This window comes from Lethenteron reissneri, chromosome 60, assembly GCF_015708825.2.
Source record: "Lethenteron reissneri isolate LAM-NWPU_2019-01 chromosome 60, ASM1570882v1, whole genome shotgun sequence".
NCBI classification, from domain to species: domain Eukaryota; kingdom Metazoa; phylum Chordata; class Hyperoartia; order Petromyzontiformes; family Petromyzontidae; genus Lethenteron; species Lethenteron reissneri.
This window is the reverse complement of record NC_083838.1, coordinates 1,978,311-2,000,224: the sequence shown is the minus strand read 5'-3', so window position 1 is coordinate 2,000,224 and position 21,914 is coordinate 1,978,311. Positions and strand designations below refer to the sequence as shown.

At 50.9% G+C, this 21,914-nt stretch overlaps 1 protein-coding gene across 1 annotated transcript in view; it reads left to right on the top strand.

Moving 5' to 3' along the window:
- The first annotated feature begins 278 nt into the window (after window positions 1–278).
- LOC133357835 (coagulation factor XIII A chain-like) overlaps window positions 279–21,914 on the top strand; it is a 24,470-nt gene continuing 2,834 nt past the window's right edge. Inside the window, exons 1-13 of the mRNA XM_061575977.1 lie at window positions 279–404; window positions 3,846–3,903; window positions 8,973–9,212; window positions 10,015–10,266; window positions 12,637–12,755; window positions 13,607–13,714; window positions 14,489–14,663; window positions 16,283–16,421; window positions 16,586–16,689; window positions 17,798–17,886; window positions 18,931–19,084; window positions 20,952–21,182; window positions 21,838–21,897. Coding sequence (XP_061431961.1) covers window positions 279–404; window positions 3,846–3,903; window positions 8,973–9,212; window positions 10,015–10,266; window positions 12,637–12,755; window positions 13,607–13,714; window positions 14,489–14,663; window positions 16,283–16,421; window positions 16,586–16,689; window positions 17,798–17,886; window positions 18,931–19,084; window positions 20,952–21,182; window positions 21,838–21,897 — 1,855 coding nt within the window. The remainder of the gene's footprint in view (window positions 405–3,845; window positions 3,904–8,972; window positions 9,213–10,014; window positions 10,267–12,636; window positions 12,756–13,606; window positions 13,715–14,488; window positions 14,664–16,282; window positions 16,422–16,585; window positions 16,690–17,797; window positions 17,887–18,930; window positions 19,085–20,951; window positions 21,183–21,837; window positions 21,898–21,914) is intronic.

Genomic DNA, 21,914 nt, shown 5'->3' with positions numbered 1-21,914 from the left:
CGCAGCGCGCTAATCGCTGCACCACCGCTCCCCACACACCGACACACCCAACCCCCCAAAAAAATCGTCGTCCACAAAGTCACTCTCACCGACTCGGATTGCGCAAGCAAGCCGCTAGGCACGAGTATAAAACCGCGGCGTGGCAAGAGATAGGAGCAGAACATTTCGTTGAGGACAGAAGCGAACGCACGTCTCTTAGACTCGTCGCCGTTGTTGTCGCGGTCTGAGAATCGTCACGAATTGGACAGCGAGCTGAGCGAGAGTGAGAATCCGTCGACATGTCAAGCGCCTACGGTCGCGTTGGTTTCCCTTCCTCCACCTCCACGTGGATGGACGGTGGCCGCTGGTCCGCAAGTCGCATCGCGGCTCGAACGGCGTTCGCGTCCGAGGGCACCGACGGCTCGGTACGGACACCTCCAGCGCGCACACAGCGGGCGTGGACGCGGGGACACGTGGGGGACACGTGGGGACACGTGGGGACACGGGGGGACACTCACGGAGACACGTGGGGACATGGGGGGACACGCGGGCACACGGGGACACGCAGAGACGCACACACGTGGACGCACAGAGGCGCGGCCAAGTAGACAAGTGGACACGAGGACACGTGGGGCATGTGGGGACGACACGCGGGCAAAAGGGGGCACACGTGGGGACATGGGGGGACACGCGGGCACACGGGGACACGCAGAGACGCGGCCAAGTAGACAAGTGGACATGATGACACGTGGGCACAGGAACACGCGGGCACGCAAAGGGACAGCGACGATGAGGCGGGGAACACTGCATGGGACACACAGTGGCGCGGACATGGAGACGCGCAGAGATTCGCACACACCGTGGGGACATGGACACGAGAACGACTGGGATAACGTGGACGCATCTGATTTGATCTTAAAGTAATTCACGTAGCGCCTTGTGCACGGCGCTTTACGCAGAAGTAGCAGCGGTGCGCGTGAATGTTATGGTGGCGATGGTGTGAGTGAAATCGATGGGGGGAAGCGATGGGGGGCAAATCCGTGATGCGTGAGTTCGGTGAAAGGGAAACTGATTACGGTAAATGATGACGAATGATTGATTAATTATTGAATGATTGATTAAATATTGATGATGAATTATTGAATGAATGATAAATTATTGAATGAATGATGATGAATGATTGATAATTGAATGATTGATGAATGATTCAATGATGAATTCAATGATGATGAATGATTTAATGAATAATAGATCATTGATTGAATCATGATGAATGATTGAATGATTGATGAATGATTCAATGTTGATTTAAATCATGATGAATTATTGAATTAATGATAAATGATTGACTGAATAATGATGATGAATAAGTGAATGCTAGACGATTGAATTATTCATGAATTATTGAATGATGATTTAAATGATTATGAATAATTGAATGAATGGGGGTTATTGAGTGATAGCCATATAATGATCACGTGAAGAGGTGAACGGTAACAGTGGTGGTAATGGTTATTAAATTAACGGGGGGGGGGGGGGGGGGTCGTGGTGTGATCGAGGGGTAACAAGAAGTTAGTTTTGAGTGCGGAGCGGAAACTTATTGAGCCAAGGTGCCCGGTTAATGTGCAGGGCGAAGTTTGTTCCTGTGATGGGGGGCCGACGAAGCGAGAGAGGGAGGGAGAGAGCGACGGAGTGGATTGAGCACAAGGAGGACAAGGAGCATAGAGAGAGAGAGACGGCAAATATTGAGAACGTCGAGGGCGAAACTTTTAACTTTTAAACAACTTTTATTGCCGCCAGCAGCGATTTCGATGTGAAACACACAAAGTCACCAGCTAACAAATGAAAACAAACGCTACAAATCCACGCGCCGTGGCGCTAAAAGCACCGCGCACAACACGAAAGAAAAGTCACGTGGTGGTGGTGATTGTGGTGGTCATCGCGCACGCCACGGTGACGAGCGAGCGCTTCAGAATGTGAACACGAGGGTGCCGTCCACGCTGCTACAGAGAGGGGCTTGTCTGGCTCCCCAGTGTTCGAAAAAGACGCGCACATCACTGCCACGTGTGTGTGGTAAGGGCGATAAGGCGACGCCCCGAGAGACATGTGGATGTCACGCGAGGGAGTTGAACCTGAACCTGAGCAGGTGCAGTGGGGAGGTCGGAGGCGATTTCGAGGTGGCAGTGCCGTACGATAGAGGGCAGCGGAGGAGAGGGAGCCGTCCATGGCACTTCGCTATGAAGAAGGGCTATCGCACCAAACGTCGCCGATTTCACTGGTCAACACACTTTTTTCTGGCATAAGCTATTCCAACGGTTTTAAGGTAATTTCAGGGTGCTGATTCCAAATCTGGCATCAGTTTTTGTTCATCACATCAGGTTTTTGAGATATCAACTATTGCATTTTCAATAAAAAAACTGCGGAAGAAAAATATTAAATAAATGTGGATATCTACATAAAATGATATTATAAACACAGTATCCTAAAAATACAGCTCCATATTTTAACATTAAAGCAGTCACTGACTCGCAACAACTTGCAATCATAAGTGACAGAGTTAATTTCGGGTAAAATCAATGAAAATGGGGTATGCCGATAGCATAAAAATGAGATGTGATAGAGCAAATCTGAGATCAGATTTGGAATCAGCACCCTGAAATTAGTCTAGAACAGCTGCAAAAGTCCAGGCCATAATTTTTTTTTGTTGACCAGTGGATTATAGACACACATTTCTATAGCGTCGTTCTTTTTTAAGATCGCGGTGTTATTAACGAAATTTGTTAATATAACTGATGAAAATTTTTTTAAAAAATATTTTACCAGGTAAGTCCCACTGAGCTTTTTATCATAAGTCACAAAGGGTAGCTGAACAAAGTGGCTCATCACGTGGACATTTATAGCAGACAAACACTCTGAACGCGTGATAATGCTGATTCTAAATGTGGAGAGAAAAACCGGAGGACCCGGAGACAAATCCACGCGACCACAGGGAGAGAGAGACACGCAAACTCCAAATATAGAGCAGGCGTCAGGGTCGGGATCGAAACCACGACCTCCTGTACACCAGGCGAGGTAGCTAACATCTCCTAGCCACCGTGATGATGATGAGAGAGAGACACGCAGACTCCAAATATAGAGCAGGCGTCAGGGTCGGGATCGAACCCACGACTTCCTGTACACCAGGCAAGGTAGTTAACATCTCCTCGCCACCGTGATGATGATGAGAGAGAGACACGCAGACTCCAAATATAGAGCAGGCGTCAGGGTCGGGATCGAACCCACGACCTCCTGTACACCAGGCAAGGTAGTTAACATCTCCTCGCCACCGTGATGATGATGAGAGAGAGACACGCAGACTCCAAATATAGAGCAGGCGTCAGGGTCGGGATCGAACCCACGACCTCCTGTACACCAGGCGAGATAGTTAACATCTCTCAGGGGCTGTCCATAAATGACGTCACGCGATTTTGGACAATTTTTTGACCCCCTCCCCCCTCGTCACACGGCGTCACAAAAAGTCAGACCCCCCCTCCTCTCAAATATGACGTCACAAACCTCAAAACAATTTTTCCATTTTAAAAATAAAACATGCTTCAAATCGCTTTAAACTATTGTCATTGTAGTGCGTATTTAATGTGGCGCTGCACTCTGATGTTGTAGGAGAAAACATTTATTCAGAAGTCTATTCAATTAAGTAGAACGTGTTGTCTATATTTATTTAAAGTTGCGCATTTTGATGTGACGTCAAATTTCTCAAACCCCCCCCCCCCTCCCACCTCGTCACAAATGTCTGACCCCCCACCCCCCAGGTGCGTGACGTCATTTATGGACGGACCCTCATGTCTCCGTTTACGTTGTCTCGCCAGATGGAGGCGGCAAGAGGCGCTTCGAGGGACACGTGGCCTCTGAAACCGTCCTGGCCCTGTGAGTTGCCCACCCCATCCGCCTGCAAAGTACAAACCGATGCTCCTCCTGCACCGGTGGCTCAGACAAACTGCGGTGACGATTTAGGGTCTTGCGCCACGAAACCCCTGAGGCCCGAGGTCGACTTCTCCCGAAGCCATCGAGCCACGCGGGTTCACCCCGTATCCGTGCGCAGGGGAATTGAGATTTCAGGTTCAGTTTAACACGTGTGAGACTTCGATTTAAAGCTTTCGTGACTGCAGGGATTCATCTTCTTGGTTCTTTCGGTAAAGTCACGTAGAATGGAAATAATAAAATAATAAAAATAAAACATAATAAAATTTCGATTTAAAGCTTTCGTGACTGCAGGGATTCATCTTCTTGGTTCTTTCGGTAAAGTCACGTAGAATGGAAATAATAAAATAATAAAAATAAAACATAATAAAATTTCGATTTAAAGCTTTCGTGACTGCAGGGATTCATCTTCTTGGTTCTTTCGGTAAAGTCACGTAGAAGGGAAATAATAAAATAATAAAAATAAAACATAATAAAATTTCGATTTAAAGCTTTCGTGACTGCAGGGATTCATCTTCTTGGTTCTTTCGGTAAAGTCACGTAGAAGGGAAGTAATAAAATAATAAAAATGAAACATTATAAAATTATAAAACATAATAAAATTTCGATTTAAAGCTTTCGTGACTGCAGGGATTCCTCTTCTTGGTTCTTTCGGTAAAGTCACGTAGAATGGAAATAATAAAATAATAAAAATAAAACATAATAAAATTTCGATTTAAAGCTTTCGTGACTGCAGGGATTCATCTTCTTGGTTCTTTCGGTAAAGTCACGTAGAAGGGAAGTAATAAAATAATAAAAATAAAACATAATAAAATTTCGATTTAAAGCTTTCGTGACTGCAGGGATTCATCTTCTTGGTTCTTTCGGTAAAGTCACGTAGAATGGAAATAATAAAATAATAAAAATGAAACATAATAAAATTTCGATTTAAAGCTTTCGTGACTGCAGGGATTCATCTTCTTGGTTCTTTCGGTAAAGTCACGTAGAAGGGAAGTAATAAAATAATACAACTAAAACATGATAAAATAATTCTCACGACGTTTTGGCCACAACGCAAGCAGCCGTCCTCAGGTGAAGAACAAGTCTGTCGGGAAGACAGAGTCTGAATGACGCGTCTGAATGACGCTGTCTTCCCGACAGACCTGTTCTTCACCTGAGAACGGCTGCTTGCGTTGTGGCCGAAATGTCGTGAGAATTATTTTATTATGTTTTATTTTTGTTATTTTATTATTTCCCTTCTACGCGACTTTACCGAAAGAACCAAAAAGATAGTCGCGTGGATTTTTCTCGGGGTCCTTTGGGTTTCCCTCCACATTTAGAATCAACATCGCAACGTTTAGAGTGTGTGGCTACTATACATTTAGCAGGCGATGAGAAGCCACTTCGTTGAGCTATTATTTGTGAAAGTCAGGTCGCTTCTGAAAAAGAGCTGGTACAACAACAACAAAACAACACAATTTGGTTTTTCGTTCAGATAGTCACAATTGTTGTTTTCACAAATCCGTCGATTTGAATTGATTTCTTTTTATCGACTCATTTTTTGTTAACCGTCACCTTTCCATGGTGGGCCCCCGCTGGCATCCTGCAGGCGAGGGATCGGCCCAACGATCCTCAGAAATATAATCATCATCATCATCGTCATCACCACCACCGTGTTACTTATGTAATAAGCCAAGACATCGGGTCGGAAATGTCAACCCAGTAACTGGATTCGGGCCAGACATGTCATGTTGGGTGCGGTTTGGTGGGGCCCGTGGTTTTTATTTTTATATTACGGTTGTTGAGACACGCACAGCGCGCATGTATGTGTGCCCGTGCGTGCGTTGAATTTATTTCGCACCGTACGTAGCCAACCGTGCTGATCGGAGGTGCGAGACAAGGACAACAACACTAAACACAAAAACCGCAGTTCTAAAGAAATGAGCTTTCAATCGAAAATTAAAAAAAATGAAGGAAGGGCGTTCCAGACGGCCGCAGAAGCGCATCCTGGAAGTGCGCTACGCCCGATAGAACCACACTGGTCCCATAGGGTTCCACAGGTCCCATAGGGTTCTACAGGTCCCATAGGGTTCTACAGGTCCCATAGAGTTCCACAGGTCCCATAGGGTTCTACAGGTCCCATAGGGTTCCAAAGGTCTCATAGGGTTCTACAGGTCCCATAGGGTTCCACAGGTCCTATAGGGTTCTACAGGTCCCATATGGTTCCAATGGTCCCATAGGGTTCCACAGGTCCCATAGGGTTACACAGCTCTCATAGGGTTCTACAGGTCCCATAGGGTTCTACAGGTCCCATAGGGTACCAAAGGTCCCATAGGGTTCTACAGGTCCCAATAGGGTTCCACAGGTCCCATAGGGTTCCAAAGGTCCCATAGGGTTCCACAGGTCCCATATGGTTCTACAGGTCCCATAGGGTTCCACAGGTCCCATAGGGTTCCACAGGTCCCATAGGGTTCCAAAGGTCCCATAGGGTTCCACAGGTCCCATATGGTTCTACAGGTCCCATAGGGTTCCACAGGTTCCATAGGGTTCCACAGGTACCATAAGGCCCCACAAGCCCAACAGGGCCCCCCAAACGACCCCACAGGACCCCATATAGATCACACAGGCTCAGAGGTCGCAACCGGGTACCCGATACCCGTACTCTACCCGATACCCGGCTACCCGTACCCGGCCGGGCCGGGTACGGGTAGCCGTTTGCGACCCTGGTGCGGCCGGGTACGGGTAGGCCGTGAGTCACTGGCGAGTAGCCGTTTGTCACTCATTTCGGGTAGGGTACGGGTACGGGTAGGGAACGGCTACCGGGTACGGGTACGGGTACCCATTTGCGACTTTGGTGCGGCCGGGTACGGGTACGGGTAAGGAATCAAACCCCGTTTGCGACTTCTGCACAGGCTCCACTAAATTGGCTAACTGTGGACCAGGAGCAAGAAAATGGCAACTGTCAAAGTCCTAGGGTGTATTATTATTATTATTTTAGATGTTCAATTCGGTCAAGAAGAGTCTTGACACAGGAACACGTGGAACTATTGGACCATCGCCCGGGCGAAAGAGAGAGAGAGTGAGGGTTACGATTAGCCTGCCGCCCAACCAAGGCGGATTACTTATACATCTGTGTCTGTGCGCGCTTGCAATGCACGAAGGGTTGTAAATGATTGGTAATGCGATATGGATGACGGCTCCCAGCATACCGCCTGGGATGCGGGGCGGGGTTGTTTTATAATAATAATGAAAAAAATTCGGTTAATTACTTTTATATATTGGCCTCTCTCAATCGCTGGAAGGCTGCCCAGGTGCTGTAGAGCCGACACTACAAACGATTGATGTACACCGGTCTGCACATTAGGATGGCAATGAGTGATGGGTGTTTGTTACACTCGACGTGGGAGGAAACTCGAGCCCCCTCGCGCATGCGAGGGTGCAATACTCTATCCCCGTCCACAAGAGGTAGATGGATCAAGGCCGTAGCCATGGAGTCAACATTGGGGGGGGGGGGGGGGCAAATCTTTCAGGGTGTCTGGGGGTCCCAACCTCGAAAAAAAGTCTAAATTTTAAAACGAATTTTCTGCCTAAAATATTTTAAAATTCACTAACACATGGGATGGACTTTTCATTTATTTTTTACAATAATGTCTAATAGTCTTGGTTCTTTCGGTAAAGTCACGTAGAAGGGAAATAATACAATAATAAAAATAAAACATAATAAAATAATAAAAAATAAAACATAATAAAATACAATTCTGCTTGCGTAGTGGCCGAAACGTCATGAGAATTGTATTTTATTATGTTTTATTTTTATTATTTTATTATTTCCCTTCTACGTGACTTTGCCGAAAGAACCAAGAAGATGAATCCCTGCAGTCACGAAAGCTTTAAATCGAAATGTATATCTAATAGTGTATTGTATTTGCATTGCTCTGTTTTACTTTTTTTACCATTTCTTGTTTCATTGTATGTAATGGCAGAGATTAGGGATTAATAAAGTACAACCATAACAACAATCATATAAACAGAAATCTATGCATTGATTTACATGAATACAAGTCCAGATATTGTGGCCAAGGTTTAGCAAATTGTAGTTTTCATTTACATAGCATCGCAACTTTTTTTTTTTTTAAATATATAGCAATATATTGGGAGGGCATGTGTACCCCCTCAATATATATAATAATTATATTATAATTATTGTAATTACGGCCTTGAGATGGGTGATCAGTCCATACGGCTCCTCCTCTATGCCCCACAGGAAAGGAGTTTCGCAACAGCCGTGCGTGTTTTGGTCGATCACTAAACAATGTCACTCAATTTTTGTCCCTGGGTACTGAATGTTCTTTCTTAATTGCTTATGCCTCAAAATAATATAAAACGGCTATTATTCCCCACGAACTTTGCTTTTGTGACCAGGATTTCACGTGAACGAAAGACACAAATGCATACAAGTCCAGATATCCAAGTCCAAATGCACACCACGTTTTCTCATTGACAATAAGTACATTTCGAAATATCACTGTGCTAAGATGTTCTAACACCAAATAGATGTCCTAGATTTGAAGCTTTCGTGACTGCAAGGATTCATACTCTTAGGTTTTTTCGGTAAAGTCACGTAGGTAAAAATAAAAGTAAATAATAAATATTATAAAAATTATAATAGAAATAAAATAGTATTATTTTATGAAATAAATAATGAAATATACATATTTCTTTATTATTTTATTTCTATTCTTGGTTCTTTCGGTAAAGTCACGTAGAAGGGAAATAATAAAATAATATAAATATAAAACAATAAAGTCACGTAGAAGGGAAATAATAAAATAAAAAAAAATTGCGCGTAATAAAATACAATTCCACACGACGTTTCGGCCCCGCGTAATTCCCACTCGGACATCGAGCAATGGTGACGTCACAGCCCGAGGGGGGGGGGGGGAGGAGGTCGGGGTGGACAGGAGCCCAGGCCAGCAGCCAGCCGGGGACACGCGAGGCATGGATTATTTCTAACGGCCGTGCGAAATCACCGTCAGGGCACTTGCCCGGGAGCGATTTGCCCGGCAGTGGTGACTCTCCTGGCGTAGAGAGGCGCCGCCACCTCACGGTGCGGTCGGTGGACCAGCGGATTGCGGCCAACCGGGCGCGGCACCGCACGAGCGACTACGAGGTGGACAACCTCGTGCTGCGCCGCGGGGAGGCCTTTGACCTGCAGCTCAAGCTGAACCGCCCCTACGACCCCAGAGAAGACAAGATTCGCCTGGAACTGCAGATCGGTGAGTGGGTATTGGCGCGGGGTGTGGTGGTTACCCCGGGGAGTGGTGGGGGACGGGTAATTAATTTCCACGTTTTGTTATTCACATGACAAACTTTGTGAATTGGCTGTGTCGAGTGGAGGAGGGTTAACGACACGTGGACATTTGCTTAAGCGTTCTTGCCGGCTCAACTGCCAAAGTCTGGCCTGAATTCCCAAAATTCCTGCTTAAATCCCAGAAATTCTGGCTTGAGCCCCCGAATTTCTGACTTCAACCACTGGAATGTTGGCCTTAAATCGAGAAATTATGGCTTTAACCCCTGAAATTATGGCCTTAAACCCAGAAATTATGGCTTTAACCCCTGAAATTATGGCCTTAAACCCAGAAATTATGGCTTTAACCTCCGAAATTATGGCCTTAATCTCAGAAATTATTACTTTAACCCCTGAAATTATGGCCTTAATCTCAGAAATTATGGCTTTAACCCCTGAAATTATGGCCTTAAACCCAGAAATTATGGCTTTAACCTCCGAAAATATGGCCTTAATCTCAGAAATTATGACTTTAACCCCTGAAATTATGGTCTTAAACCCAGAAATTATTGCTTTAACCCCTAAAATTATGGCCTTTATCTCAGAAATTATGGCTTTAACCCCTGAAATTATGGCCTTAAACCCAAAAATGATGGCTTTAACCCCTGAAATTCTGGCCTGAACCCACAAAATTCTGGCTCCGAGCCCCGAAATTCTGGCATCAACCTCTGGAACCGTGGCTTACACCCCCAAATTCTGACTTCTAACGGCGTCCTGTCGTCGCTGGGCAGGACGCTTCCCGCTGGAGAGCAGGGGCTCCCTTGTGGTGGCAGAGGTGAACAAATGTAAGACCGAGAGCCGCTTCGGTGCCACGGTGTTGTACTCCGGCGGCAAAAAACTCACCATCTCCGTCAACCTGGCTCCCAACTGCATTGTGGGCCGGTTCGAGATGTACGTCGTGACCGAGTCGAACGGACGGCTGAACAGGACCGAGAGGGACCCCGATACGGACATCTACGTGCTCTTCAACCCGTGGTGCAGAGGTGGGTCCTCCCCTCTTACCATTCCCAGGGCCTCCATCGATGACTTTCGGTAACCTCCGGGGGGGGGGGGGGGGGGGGTGTGGGTTTCCTTCACCTCCATCAACGTCTCTCCTTGCGGCATCTCCTCTTGCAAACTGAGACCGATTCCATCCCGAAGCTGTCTTGAGATTTTGTTTTGGTGGTGACACTGCTGGTGCTGTTGCTGCTGCTGCTGCTGCTACAGCGCCGGCCGTAGTTTGTTGTCACTCCCCCGCACATCCAATGAGCATGGTTGGCTACGTTCGGTGCGAAACATTTGCAGATCAGCGAGGGCATGAGGGTAGGGGGATTTCTTTTTTTTGGAGGGGGGAGACGTGATAATAATAATAATGCTGTAATAAAGTCATTTTATATAGCGTCATTCATGCTGATTGTATCACACGGCGCTGTACATTAATTACGTACAAGGGCCAAATCACGTTAAGCCATTGGTGACCGCTAGCTGAGACCATCAGCTCGCTACATCCGAGAGCTGATGGTGTGATGAGAGCGCGGGGGGTGGTTGGTTCGGGTAGGTCGGTGGGTTTGTTGGGTGGGTGAGTTGAGTGGGTTGGGTGGGTGGGTGAGTTGAGTGGTTGGGGTGAGTGGGTGGGGTGGGTTGGGTGCGTGGGGTGGGTTGGGCGGGGTTGGTTTGGGTCGTTCTGGTGAGTCGGTGGGTTGATTGGGTTGGTGAGTTGAGTGGGTTTGTTGGGTGGGTGAGTTGAGTGGGTTGGGTGGGTGGATGAGTTGAGTGGTTGGGGTGAGTGGGTGGGGTGGGTTGGGTGGGTGGGGTGGGTTGGGCGGGGTTGGTTTGGGTCGTTCTGGTGAGTCGGTGGGTTGATTGGGTTGGTGAGTTGAGTGGGTTTGTTGGGTGGGTGAATTGAGTGGGTTGGGTGGGTGGGTGAGTTGAGTGGTTGGGGTGAGTGGGTGGGGTGGGTTGGGTGGGTGGGGTGGGTTGGGCGGGGTTGGTTTGGGTCGTTCTGGTGAGTCGGTGGGTTGATTGGGTTGGTGAGTTGAGTGGGTTTGTTGGGTGGGTGAGTTGAGTGGGTTGGGTGGGTGGGTGAGTTGAGTGGTTGGGGTGAGTGGGTGGGGTGGGTTGGGTGGGTGGGGTGGGTTGGGCGGGGTTGGTTTGGGTCGTTCTGGTGAGTCGGTGGGTTGATTGGGTTGGTGAGTTGAGTGGGTTTGTTGGGTGGGTGAATTGAGTGGGTTGGGTGGGTGGGTGAGTTGAGTGGTTGGGGTGAGTGGGTGGGGTGGGTTGGGTGGGTGGGGTGGGTTGGGCGGGGTTGGTTTGGGTCGTTCTGGTGAGTCGGTGGGTTGATTGGGTTGGTGAGTTGAGTGGGTTTGTTGGGTGGGTGAGTTGAGTGGGTTGGGTGGGTGGGTGAGTTGAGTGGTTGGGGTGAGTGGGTGGGGTGGGTTGGGTGGGTGGGGTGGGTTGGGCGGGGTTGGTTTGGGTCGTTCTGGTGAGTCGGTGGGTTGATTGGGTTGGTGAGTTGAGTGGGTTTGTTGGGTGGGTGAGTTGAGTGGTTGGGGTGGGTTGGTGGGGTGGGTTGGGTGGGTGGGTTGAGTGGTTGGGGTGGGTTGGTGGGGTGGGTTGGGTGGGTGGGGTGGGTGGGTTGGTTGGGTAGGCGGGTTGGGGTGGGGGGGAGGGGTTGGGTTGGGTGGTTCGGGGGGGGGGGTCGGTGGGTTTGTTGGGTGGGTGAGTTGAGTGGTTGGGTTGGTTGGGTGGGTGGGTTGGTTGGGTAGGTGGGTTGGGGCGGGGGGGAGGGGTTGGGTTGGGTGGTTTGGGGGGGGGTCGGTGGGTTGATTGGGTGGGTGAGTTGAGTGGTTGTGGTGGGTGGGTGAGTGAGTGGTTGGGGTGCGTGGGGTGGGTTGGGTGGGTGGGGTGGGTGGGTTGAGGTGGGTGGGTCGGGTGGGTGGTTGGGTAGGTGGGTTGGGCGGGGGGAGGGGTTGGGTCGTTCTGGTGGGTTGGTGGTTGATTGGGTGGGTGAGTTGAGTGGTTGGGGTGGGTGGGTGAGTTGAGTGGTTGGGGTGGGTGGGTGGGGGTGGGTTGAGTGGGTGGGGTGGGTGGGTTGGTTGGGTAGGTGGGTTGGGGCAGGGGGGATGGGTTGAGTTGGGTAGTTCGGGGGGGGGTCGGTGGGTTGATTGGGTTTGGTGGGTGGGTGAGTTGAGTGTTTGTGGTGGGTGGGTGGGGTGGGTTGAGTGGGTGGGGTGGGTGGGTTGGTTGGGTTTGGTGGGTGGGTGAGTTGAGTGTTTGTGGTGGGCGGGGTGGCTTGGTGGAGGGGGCGATGCGGAGTCGCCCGTCTCTCCGCGGGTTTCACTGACCGCGAGCCCGTGCTGCCCGTCGTGCCGCAGAGGACCAGGTGTTCATGCGCGACGAGTCGTGGAGGCGGGAGTACGTGCTCAACGACACGGGCTGCCTCTACCTGGGCACGAGCGAGCAGATCGTGACGCACCACTGGAACTTCGGGCAGGTGTGTGTGTGTGTGCGTGCGACCGTAGGTGAGACGAGGGGTTGGTGGGAACACACTCACGACCGCCGTAGTCAACCACCACCGTCACGGCCACCGTTACCGCTACCGCTGGCACAATGAACACGGTTATCACCGCCAAAGACAAAGATCCCCCACGTAGCCTTGACAGAGTGTTGGGGCAAGTGCTGTTCGCGAGCACCGGCCTTCAAGGCCGGCACTGTGTCACACGAGGGGTTGGGTGGCCATTACGCACGTACGGCCGCTTTAGTCTCCCAAGTGGCGATGTTGACACGTGGTGCCAGGTACTCATTTGAGGCTGAGTTGACCTTGGGGAGGCCCAGGACTGGTTTAAGATCATCGTCACTGGTGTTGACCTTGAGCGGGTTATCAAACTCGGGTCGACGGGTTCTTAGCCAGCGCGCTAATCGCTCCAATACCGCTACCCATAACCACCAGATATTCTTAGGTTTTTTCGGTAAAGTCACGTAGGTAAAACATTAAAATTAATAAAAGTCAAATAAAAATAAAATAAAAATCACGACGTTTCGGAGGCAACACAAGCGTCCGTCTTCAGGTGGAACCGTCACAGCACGATAGCTGTATATTGATACAGCTATCGTTATTTTATTATTATTTTTAATTTTACTTTGATTAATTTTAATTTTTTACCTACGTGACTTTACCGAAAAAACCTAAGAATATGAATCCTTGCAGTCACGAAAGCTTCAAATCCATAACCACCACCGTCACCATCACCACCGCCGTCGTCAGTGTCGGGATCGACCCTCCTGCGTACCAGCCGAGGTGATGAACATCGATCATACGATGGCCGCGTGCGTTTGTCGTTGCAGTTCGAGCGCGGAATCCTGGACGTCTGCCTCTCCCTCCTTGACAAGGGGGACCTGGGCATGAGTTCCCGCGGGAGCCCCATCGCCGTGTCTCGCACCGCCTCTGCCATTGTGAGTTCGAACCACCTGTCACTGAAAAGCATCACCCCCGTCATTCAAATTAATCCCACTGTGATTTTTGCACACAGCGTCGGTGTACGGTGCTTTTTTCTGTTTGCACATAGTCACAGACTCACTTTAAGATGCTTTCTTGTTCATGTTTTAGTTTTTTTGTTTGTTTGCGGTTGCACCCGATTCAAGAGCCGGATGGCTCACAGGGCTACACCTAATACATCAACTTGAACTACTCAAAAGAACCACCCGTCACTCAAAATCATCTCCCCGTCACTCAAAAGAACCACCCGTCACCATTACAGCCAACTGGAAAGTGCATTGCTCCCCCAGGAATGGGCCGGTAAATTGTCAAATAAAATCTCCGCTCGACAGCATCGAGGTGGCAGGGAGGAAGCTCAGCGCCACCAACCATGGAGGCCCCTCCAGGGCACCTTGATTCACGAGGGCATTTAGCCCCCCCCCCTCACCCCCCTCTCCCCCCCTCTTTCTCCCCCTCTCTCCCCATCTTCCCGCGCCCTCCCCCTCTCTTCCTCCCCTCTCTCCCCCCCCTTCCCCCCTCCTCTTCCCCCCTCTTCCCCCCCTGTTCCTCCCCCCTCTTCCACCCACATGACCGCGGGGAGAGAGAGAGACGCAGACTCCAAATATACAGCAGGCGTCGTCAGGGTCAGGATCGAACACACGACCTCCTGTATACCAGGCGAGGTCGTTAACATCTCCTCGCCACCCTGGCGCCCTGTCCGGCTACCCCCCGTCCCCTCTCCCCTGGAACAGGTGAACGCCAACGACGATCGCGGCGTGCTGAAGGGCCGCTGGTCGGGACGCTACAATAACGGCGTTCCGCCCACCGCGTGGAACGGCAGCGTCGACATCCTCCTGCGCTACGGCCGCACGGGACGTCCCGTCCGCTACGGCCAGTGCTGGGTGTTCTCCGGCGTGATCGTCACCGGTGAGGCAGCGCCGGGCAACGCCCGATCGCCCGCTCGCCAACTCGCTCGTTCACCAGCTCGTCTGCTCACCATCTCGCTCGCTCACCATCTCGCCCGCTCGCAAAGGCCACCCGGAAATTGCTGCTGGCATGATGGCAGCCGTGGCAGATTAGGAGCATCTCTTTTTTTACGCCTTTGATGAGGCACTGAATGTGGAAACCGGCCCAGGCTTTGTGCCAATGCTGCTGAAATTTGGTGCACACCCAGAAAGGATGGCCGTTTGGCCGATGGGATGTGTCAAATCGCAATTTTCTATTTACGTGGAGGGATGGTGTATGGGAGGGACGTGGGATTTGGTCTGGCACTGTGTGGTAAGGTGTGGTGGTCTGGTGTTGCGTGGTGTGGCGTTGTGTGGTATGGTGGGGCCTAGTGTGGCGTGGTTGTGGTCTGGGGTGATGTGGCGTGGTGTGGTGTGGTAGGAACTGGTGTGGCGTCGTGTGGCGTGGTTGTGGTGTGGTCTGGTGTGGTCTGGTGTGGCGTGGTGGGATCTGGTGTGGCGTGGTGTGGCTTGGTGTGGCGTGGTGTGGTCTGGTGTGGCGTGGTGTGGCATGGTGTGGCATGGCGTGGTGTGGCGTGGTGTGGTCTGGTGTGGCGTGGTGTGGCATGGTGTGGTGTGGCGTGCTATGGTGTGGTGTGGCGTGGTGTGGCATGGCGTGGCGTGCTGTGGTCTCGCCTGGTGTGGCGTGCTGTGGCATGGTGTGGCATGGCGTGGTGTGGCGTGGTGTGGCGTGGTGTGGCATGGCGTGGCGTGCTGTGGTATGGTCTGGTGTGGCGTGCTGTGGCATGGTGTGGCATGGTGTGGCATGGCGTGGTGTGGCGTGGTGTGGTCTGGTGTGGCGTGGTGTGGCATGGTGTGGTGTGGCGTGCTATGGTGTGGTGTGGCGTGGTGTGGCATGGCGTGGCGTGCTGTGGTCTCGCCTGGCGTGGCGTGCTGTGGCATGGTGTGGCATGGCGTGGCGTGCTGTGGTCTCGCCTGGCGTGGCGTGCTGTGGTCTCGCCTGGCCTGGCGTGGCATGGCGTGGTGTGGCATGGTGTGGTGTGGCGTGCTATGGCGTGGTGTGGCGTGCTGTGGTCTCGCCTGGCGTGGCGTGCTGTGGTCTCGCCTGGCCTGGCGTGGCATGGCGTGGTGTGGCATGGCGTGGCGTGCTGTGGTCTCGCCTGGCGTGGCGTGCTGTGGTCTCGCCTGGCGTGGCGTGCTGTGGTCTCGCCTGGCGTGGCGTGCTGTGGTCTCGCCTGGCGTGGCGTGCTGTGGTCTCGCCTGGCGTGGCGTGCTGTGGTCTCGCCTGGCGTGGCGTGCTGTGGTCTCGCCTGGCATGGCGTGCTGTGGTCTCGCCTGGCGTGGCGTGCTGTGGTCTCGCCTGGCGTGGCGTGCTGTGGTCTCGCCTGGCGTGGCGTGCTGTGGTCTCGCCTGGCGTGGCGTGCTGTGGTCTCGCCTGGCGTGGCGTGCTGTGGTCTCGCCTGGCGTGGCGTGCTGTGGTCTCGCCTGGCGTGGCGTGGCATATAAATATTGAACTTCTTTCGCAGCGTACGTAGCCAACCCGTGCTAATCATAAGGTCGTGGCGTGGTGCGCTGTTGCAGTTCTCCGCTGTCTGGGCATCCCGTGTCGCAGCATCTCCAACTTCTCGTCGATGCACGACCAGAATGCGAATCTGACCATGGACACTTACTTGGACCAGGACATGTGGCCCATCGACTCGCTGAACCACGACTCCATCTGGTGAGTCGAGCCACAGAGAGCTCGGGGTAAGCATTTACACTGAGACATCTGCCAGATAGAAGGTTATAAAAAAAACAATTATCATATTTTTTTTCCTGGCAAATGAGGGTCCAATGGTGAAAAAAAAAATTTAACTAAAAAAAACTCTCGCGCCCGCATCTCAGGAACTTCCACGTGTGGAACGAGGCGTGGATGGCGAGGCCCGATCTGCCGGGCAACAACAACGGCTGGCAGGTCGTGGACGCGACGCCGCAGGAGCAGAGCGACGGTACACGCACTCCCCCCCCCCCCACCCTTCGTTCGTTCTTCGTTCGTTCTTCGTTCATTCATTCATTCGGACGCTTGCGTTCGCAACGCTCGTTTTGGGTGTTAGCTCGCTCGCTGGTTTGCGTGTTCATTCGTTTAATTGCTCGGTCGTTCGCTCATCAGTTAGTCCGTCGAATTCATTCCTACTCATTCAGTTAGTCGTTAAGTCATTCATTTAATTCATCATTCATTCGCTCATCAATGAGTCGTCTATTCATTTCTACTCATTCAGTTAGTCGTTAAGTCATTCATTTTATTCATTCATTCGCTCATCAATTAGTCGTCTAATTCATTCCTACTCATTCAGTTAGTCGTTAGGTCATTCATTTAATTATTAATTTGTTCGCTCATAAGTTAGTGAATTCGTCTATTCATTCTTACTCATTCAGTTAGTCGTTAAGTCATTCATTTTATTATTTATTCATTCGCTCATCAGTTAGTCCTCTATTCATTCTTACTCATTCAGTTAGTCGTTAAGTCATTCATTTTATTATTTATTCATTCGCTCATCAGTTAGTCCTCTATTCATTCTTACTCATTCAGTTAGTCGTTGAGTCATTCATTTAATTATTAATTCGTTCGCTCATCAGTTCATGTATTCGTCTATTCATTCTTACTCATTCAGTTAGTCGTTGAGTCATTCATTTAATTATTAATTCGTTCGCTCATCAGTTAATTTATTCGTCTATTCATTCTTACTCATTCAGTTAGTCGTTAAGTCAATGAATTTTATTCATTAATTCGTTCGCTTATCAGGCGTCTATTCATTCTTAGTTAGTCATTCATTCTGCGCTACGAACCCGGCGACCTGAGTTCGATTCCCGCTCACGGCCAACTCCAGTGACGATTATCTGAACCGGTCCCGGGCCTTCCCTAGGTCGACTCGGCCTGAAATGTTGCGATGTGTAAACATTGCCACTAGGGAGACAAAGGCGGCCGGGCGTGGAGCTGGCCACCCACCCCCTGGTGTGCCACCGTGCCGGCCTTTATAGGTGCTTGCTAACAGCACTTGCCCCAACAGTCTGTTAAGGCTACACGGGGGGTCTTTGTCTTTGTGTGCCTCCGTGCAGGCCTCATGCAGTGCGGGCCCGCACCGCAGGTGGCGGTCAAGAACGGCCACGTGCACATCAAGCACGACACCCCCTTCGTCTTCGCAGAGGTGTGTGTCTGTGTGTGTGTCTGTGTGTGTGTCTGTGTGTGTGTCTGTGTGTTTGTGTGTGTGTCTGTGTGTTTGTGTGTGTGTCTGTGTGTCTGTGTGTGTATGTGTGTCTGTGTGTGTGTTTGTGTGTGTGTCTGTGTGTGTGTGTCTGTGTGTGTGTCTGTGTGTGTGTGTGTCTGTGTGTGTGTGTCTGTGTGTATGTTCTGTTTGTGTCTGTGTGTGTGTCTGTGTGTGTGTCTGTGTGTGTATGTGTGTTTGTGTGTGTCTGTGTGTGTGTCTGTGTGTGTGTGTGTGTCAGTGTGTGTGTGTCTGTGTGTGTGTCTGTGTGTGTGTCAGTGTGTCTGTGTGTGTGTCTGTGTGTATGTTCTGTTTGTGTCTGTGTGTGTGTCTGTGTGTGTGTCTGTGTGTGTATGTGTTTGTGTGTGTCTGTATGTGTGTATGTTCTGTTTGTGTCTGTGTCTGTGTGTATGTTCTCTTTGTGTGTGTCTGTGTGTGTGTCTGTGTGTGTGTGTCTGTGTGTGTGTCTGTGTGTGTCTGTGTGTGTGTCTGTGTGTGTGTCTGTGTGTATCTGTGTGTGTGTCTGCGTGTATGCCTGTGTGTCTGTGTGCGTATGTGTGCGTATGTGTGCGTGTATGTTCTGTTTGTGTCTGTGTGTGTCTGTGTGTTTGTGTGTGTGCCTGTGTGTTTGTTTGTGTGTCTGTGTGTGTCTGTGTGTATGTGTCTGTGTGTGTGTCTGTGTCTCTGTCTGTGTGGTGCTGGCCACCACCTCCCCCCCCCTCGTGTGCCACAGTGCCGACCTTCATAGGTGCTCGCTAACAGCACTTGCCCCAACAGTCTGTTGAGGCTATACACGGGGGGGCGGAATTTTTGTCTTCATACGTCTGTGCGTGATAACATTAAATTACCTTCAAACAAAAAAAAAGTTCAGTTTTTTTTTGTTTACGTTCATTCAAACGACGCATTTATACTTACGCGATCGAACCCACAACAACAACGACCAACCTTGACGCGGGCTAAACTCCCGTCGCTCCGCGCGCGGGCCAGGTCAACGGCGACCGCGTGTACTGGGTCTGGGGCAAGGACTGGAGGTTCCACAAGGTGTACACCGACACGTCTGTCATCGGCAAGGACATCAGCACCAAGGCGGTGGGCAGCATGCGGCGAGAGGACATCACCCTGCAGTACAAGTTCCCCGAGGGTACGTGGCCAACGCGAGTTCGGAAAAAAAAAACGATTATTTTTTGACCACGCTGCAGAGATTCATCTTATTGGTTCTTTCGGTAAAGTCACGTAGGAGGGAAGTAATAAAATAATAAAAATAAAACATAATAAAATAATTCTCACAACTACGTAGAAGGGAAGTAATGAAATAATAAAAATAAAACATAATAAAATTATATAGTGATTGTGAGAATTATTTTATTATGTTTTATTTTTATTATTTTATTACTTCCCTTCTACGTGACTTTACCGAAAGAACCAAGAAGATGAATCCCTGCAGTCACGAAAGCTTTAAATCGAAACTGGGACACTTATGATTATTTTTATTATATTATAACCACCGAACGATGTCCTGTAGCTGCCACCACTGCCTCTTGGGCTGTTGGTTCGTCCGTGGTGAAGAGAGTCGCTTGGCTCCATCAGCCGAGATGATGACACTGATGCACGGCCGAAAGTTCGTTCGTTTTGGTGTTTGTTTATTCCTCGAGGCAAGGGTCTCCTACAAAGCCGTAGTGCGGCTCTTGTTCAGAAGCGACATGGTAGCTGAACGGAGGTGGCTTATTGCCGTCGCCGCGTGGAAATTTAAAGGAGCGGCCAAACACAATCTGAACACCGGTGAAGTCGATTCGAAACGTGAAAGGGGGAAAACGAAAACCCGGAGGTCCCAGATGATAAAAACAACTCCACGTGACCACGGAGAGAGAGAGAGAGACACGGAGACTCCAAATATACAGCAGGCGTCGTCAGGGTCGGGATCTAACTCACGACCTCCTGTATACCAGGCGAGGTAGTTAACATCTCCTAGCCACTGTGATGATGATGATAAGAGAGAGACACGGAGACTCCAAATATACAGCAGCAGGCGTCAGGGTCCGGATCGAACCCACGACCTCCTGTATACCAGGCGAGGTAGTTAACATCTCCTAGCCACTGTGATGATGATAAGAGAGAGACACGGAGACTCCAAATATACAGCAGGCGTCGTCAGGGTCCGGATAGAACCCACGACCTCCTGTATATCAGGCGAGGTAGTTAACATCTCCTAGCCACCGTGATGATGATGATGAGAGAGACACGCAAACTCCAAATATACAGCAGTAGGCGTCGTCTGGGTTCGAGATCGAACCAACAACCTCCTGTATACCAGGCGAGGTGGTTAACATCTCCTAGCCACCGTGATGATGATGATGATGAGATAGAGAGACACACAAACTTCAAATATACAGCAGCAGACGTCGTCAGGGTCGGGATCGAACCCACGACTTCCTGCATACCAAGCGAGGTAGTTAACATCTCATAGCCACCGTGATGATGATGACAGAGACACGCAAATCTTCTTGGTTCTTTCGGTAAAGTCACGTAGAAGGGAAGTAATAAAATAATAAAAATAAAACATAATAAAATAATTCTCACGACGTTTCGGCCACAACGCAAGCAGCCGAAACGTCGTGAGAATTATTTTATTATGTTTTATTTTGATTATTTTATTACTTCCCTTCTACGTGACTTTACCGAAAGAACCAAGAAGATGAATCCCTGCAGTCACGAAAGCTTTAAATCGAAAAGAGACACGCAAACTCCAAATATACAGCAGCAGCAGGCAGGCGTCAGGGTTCGCGAACTTCCTGTGTGTAGTTGTCCCTCGGGTCAGCGGGTTCATCCTTTCCTCCCCCCCCCCCCCCCCCCCCAAGGATCAAAAGAGGAACGCGAAACGATGGCCCGTGCCATGGCGGGAGGTATAGACTTCGTTACCTACTCCCCGTCGACACCTGCGGACGACGCGCTGCGCGGGCCGGCCGTGACGTCCCGGGCGTCTGCCCCGGCCGACGACGATGTCGTCGCAGAGAGACGTGGACGCGACCGCCAGGTCGTGACCCTCTCGTTCGCCATCGGCGACGCGGCGGTGGGCGGCGACTTTACGGTGAAGGTCCTCGTCGCGAACGACGAAGGGGTCGCCGCCGCCGCCGTCGCCACCGTGACGGTTCACGTGCAGGGGGACTTCGCCTCCTACACGGGAGCCACGCGGCAGCGATTCAAGAGGGACACGGCTACTGCCGTGCTCAAGGCCGGCGAGGGTGAGTGGGGAGGGGGGGGTGACTAGGGGGGGGGAGGTGTGATGGTGAACGGGGGGGTGACGATGATGAATGGAGGGGGGTGACGAGGGGGGGGGGTGATGAGGGTGAGTGGGGGGGATGACAGGGTGAACGAGTGGTGGGGGTGGGTGACGATGGTGAGTGGGGGGGGTGACGATGATTAATGGAGGGGGGGGTGACGAGGGTGAGTGGGGGGGGGGACTTAGGGGGGGGGGGGTGAATGGAAGGGCGATGATGGTGAACGGGAGGTGACAAAGGGTGGAACGGGGGGGTAATGATGGTGAGCGGGGGGGTGACGATGATGAACGAGGGGGGGGGGGTGACGGAGGATGAACGAGGTTGGGGGGGTTGATGTTTCCCTCTCACGACCCACCACCACCACCTCCAGTGACGATTATCCGAACCGGTCCCTGGGCCTTCCCCTCGGTCGACTCAGCCTCACTGAGTGCCCGGTGCGCTGTGCGGTAAACACCCCTGGGAACAAAGGCGGGCCGGGCATGATGCTGCCCTCCCCCCACCCCACCCTTTCCCCTTCATAGGTGCCACTCGCGTAACGGCACTTGCCCCCAGAACACTTAAAGGCTATACCAGCGGTGGGGGGGGGCTGAATCTTTGTGTGTGCGCGCGTTGTGCACAGCCTGTGAGTTGGAGTTCCCGGTGCTGGTGAGCGACTACCTGCTCCACCTCAGCGAGCACGGCACCATGAACTTCACG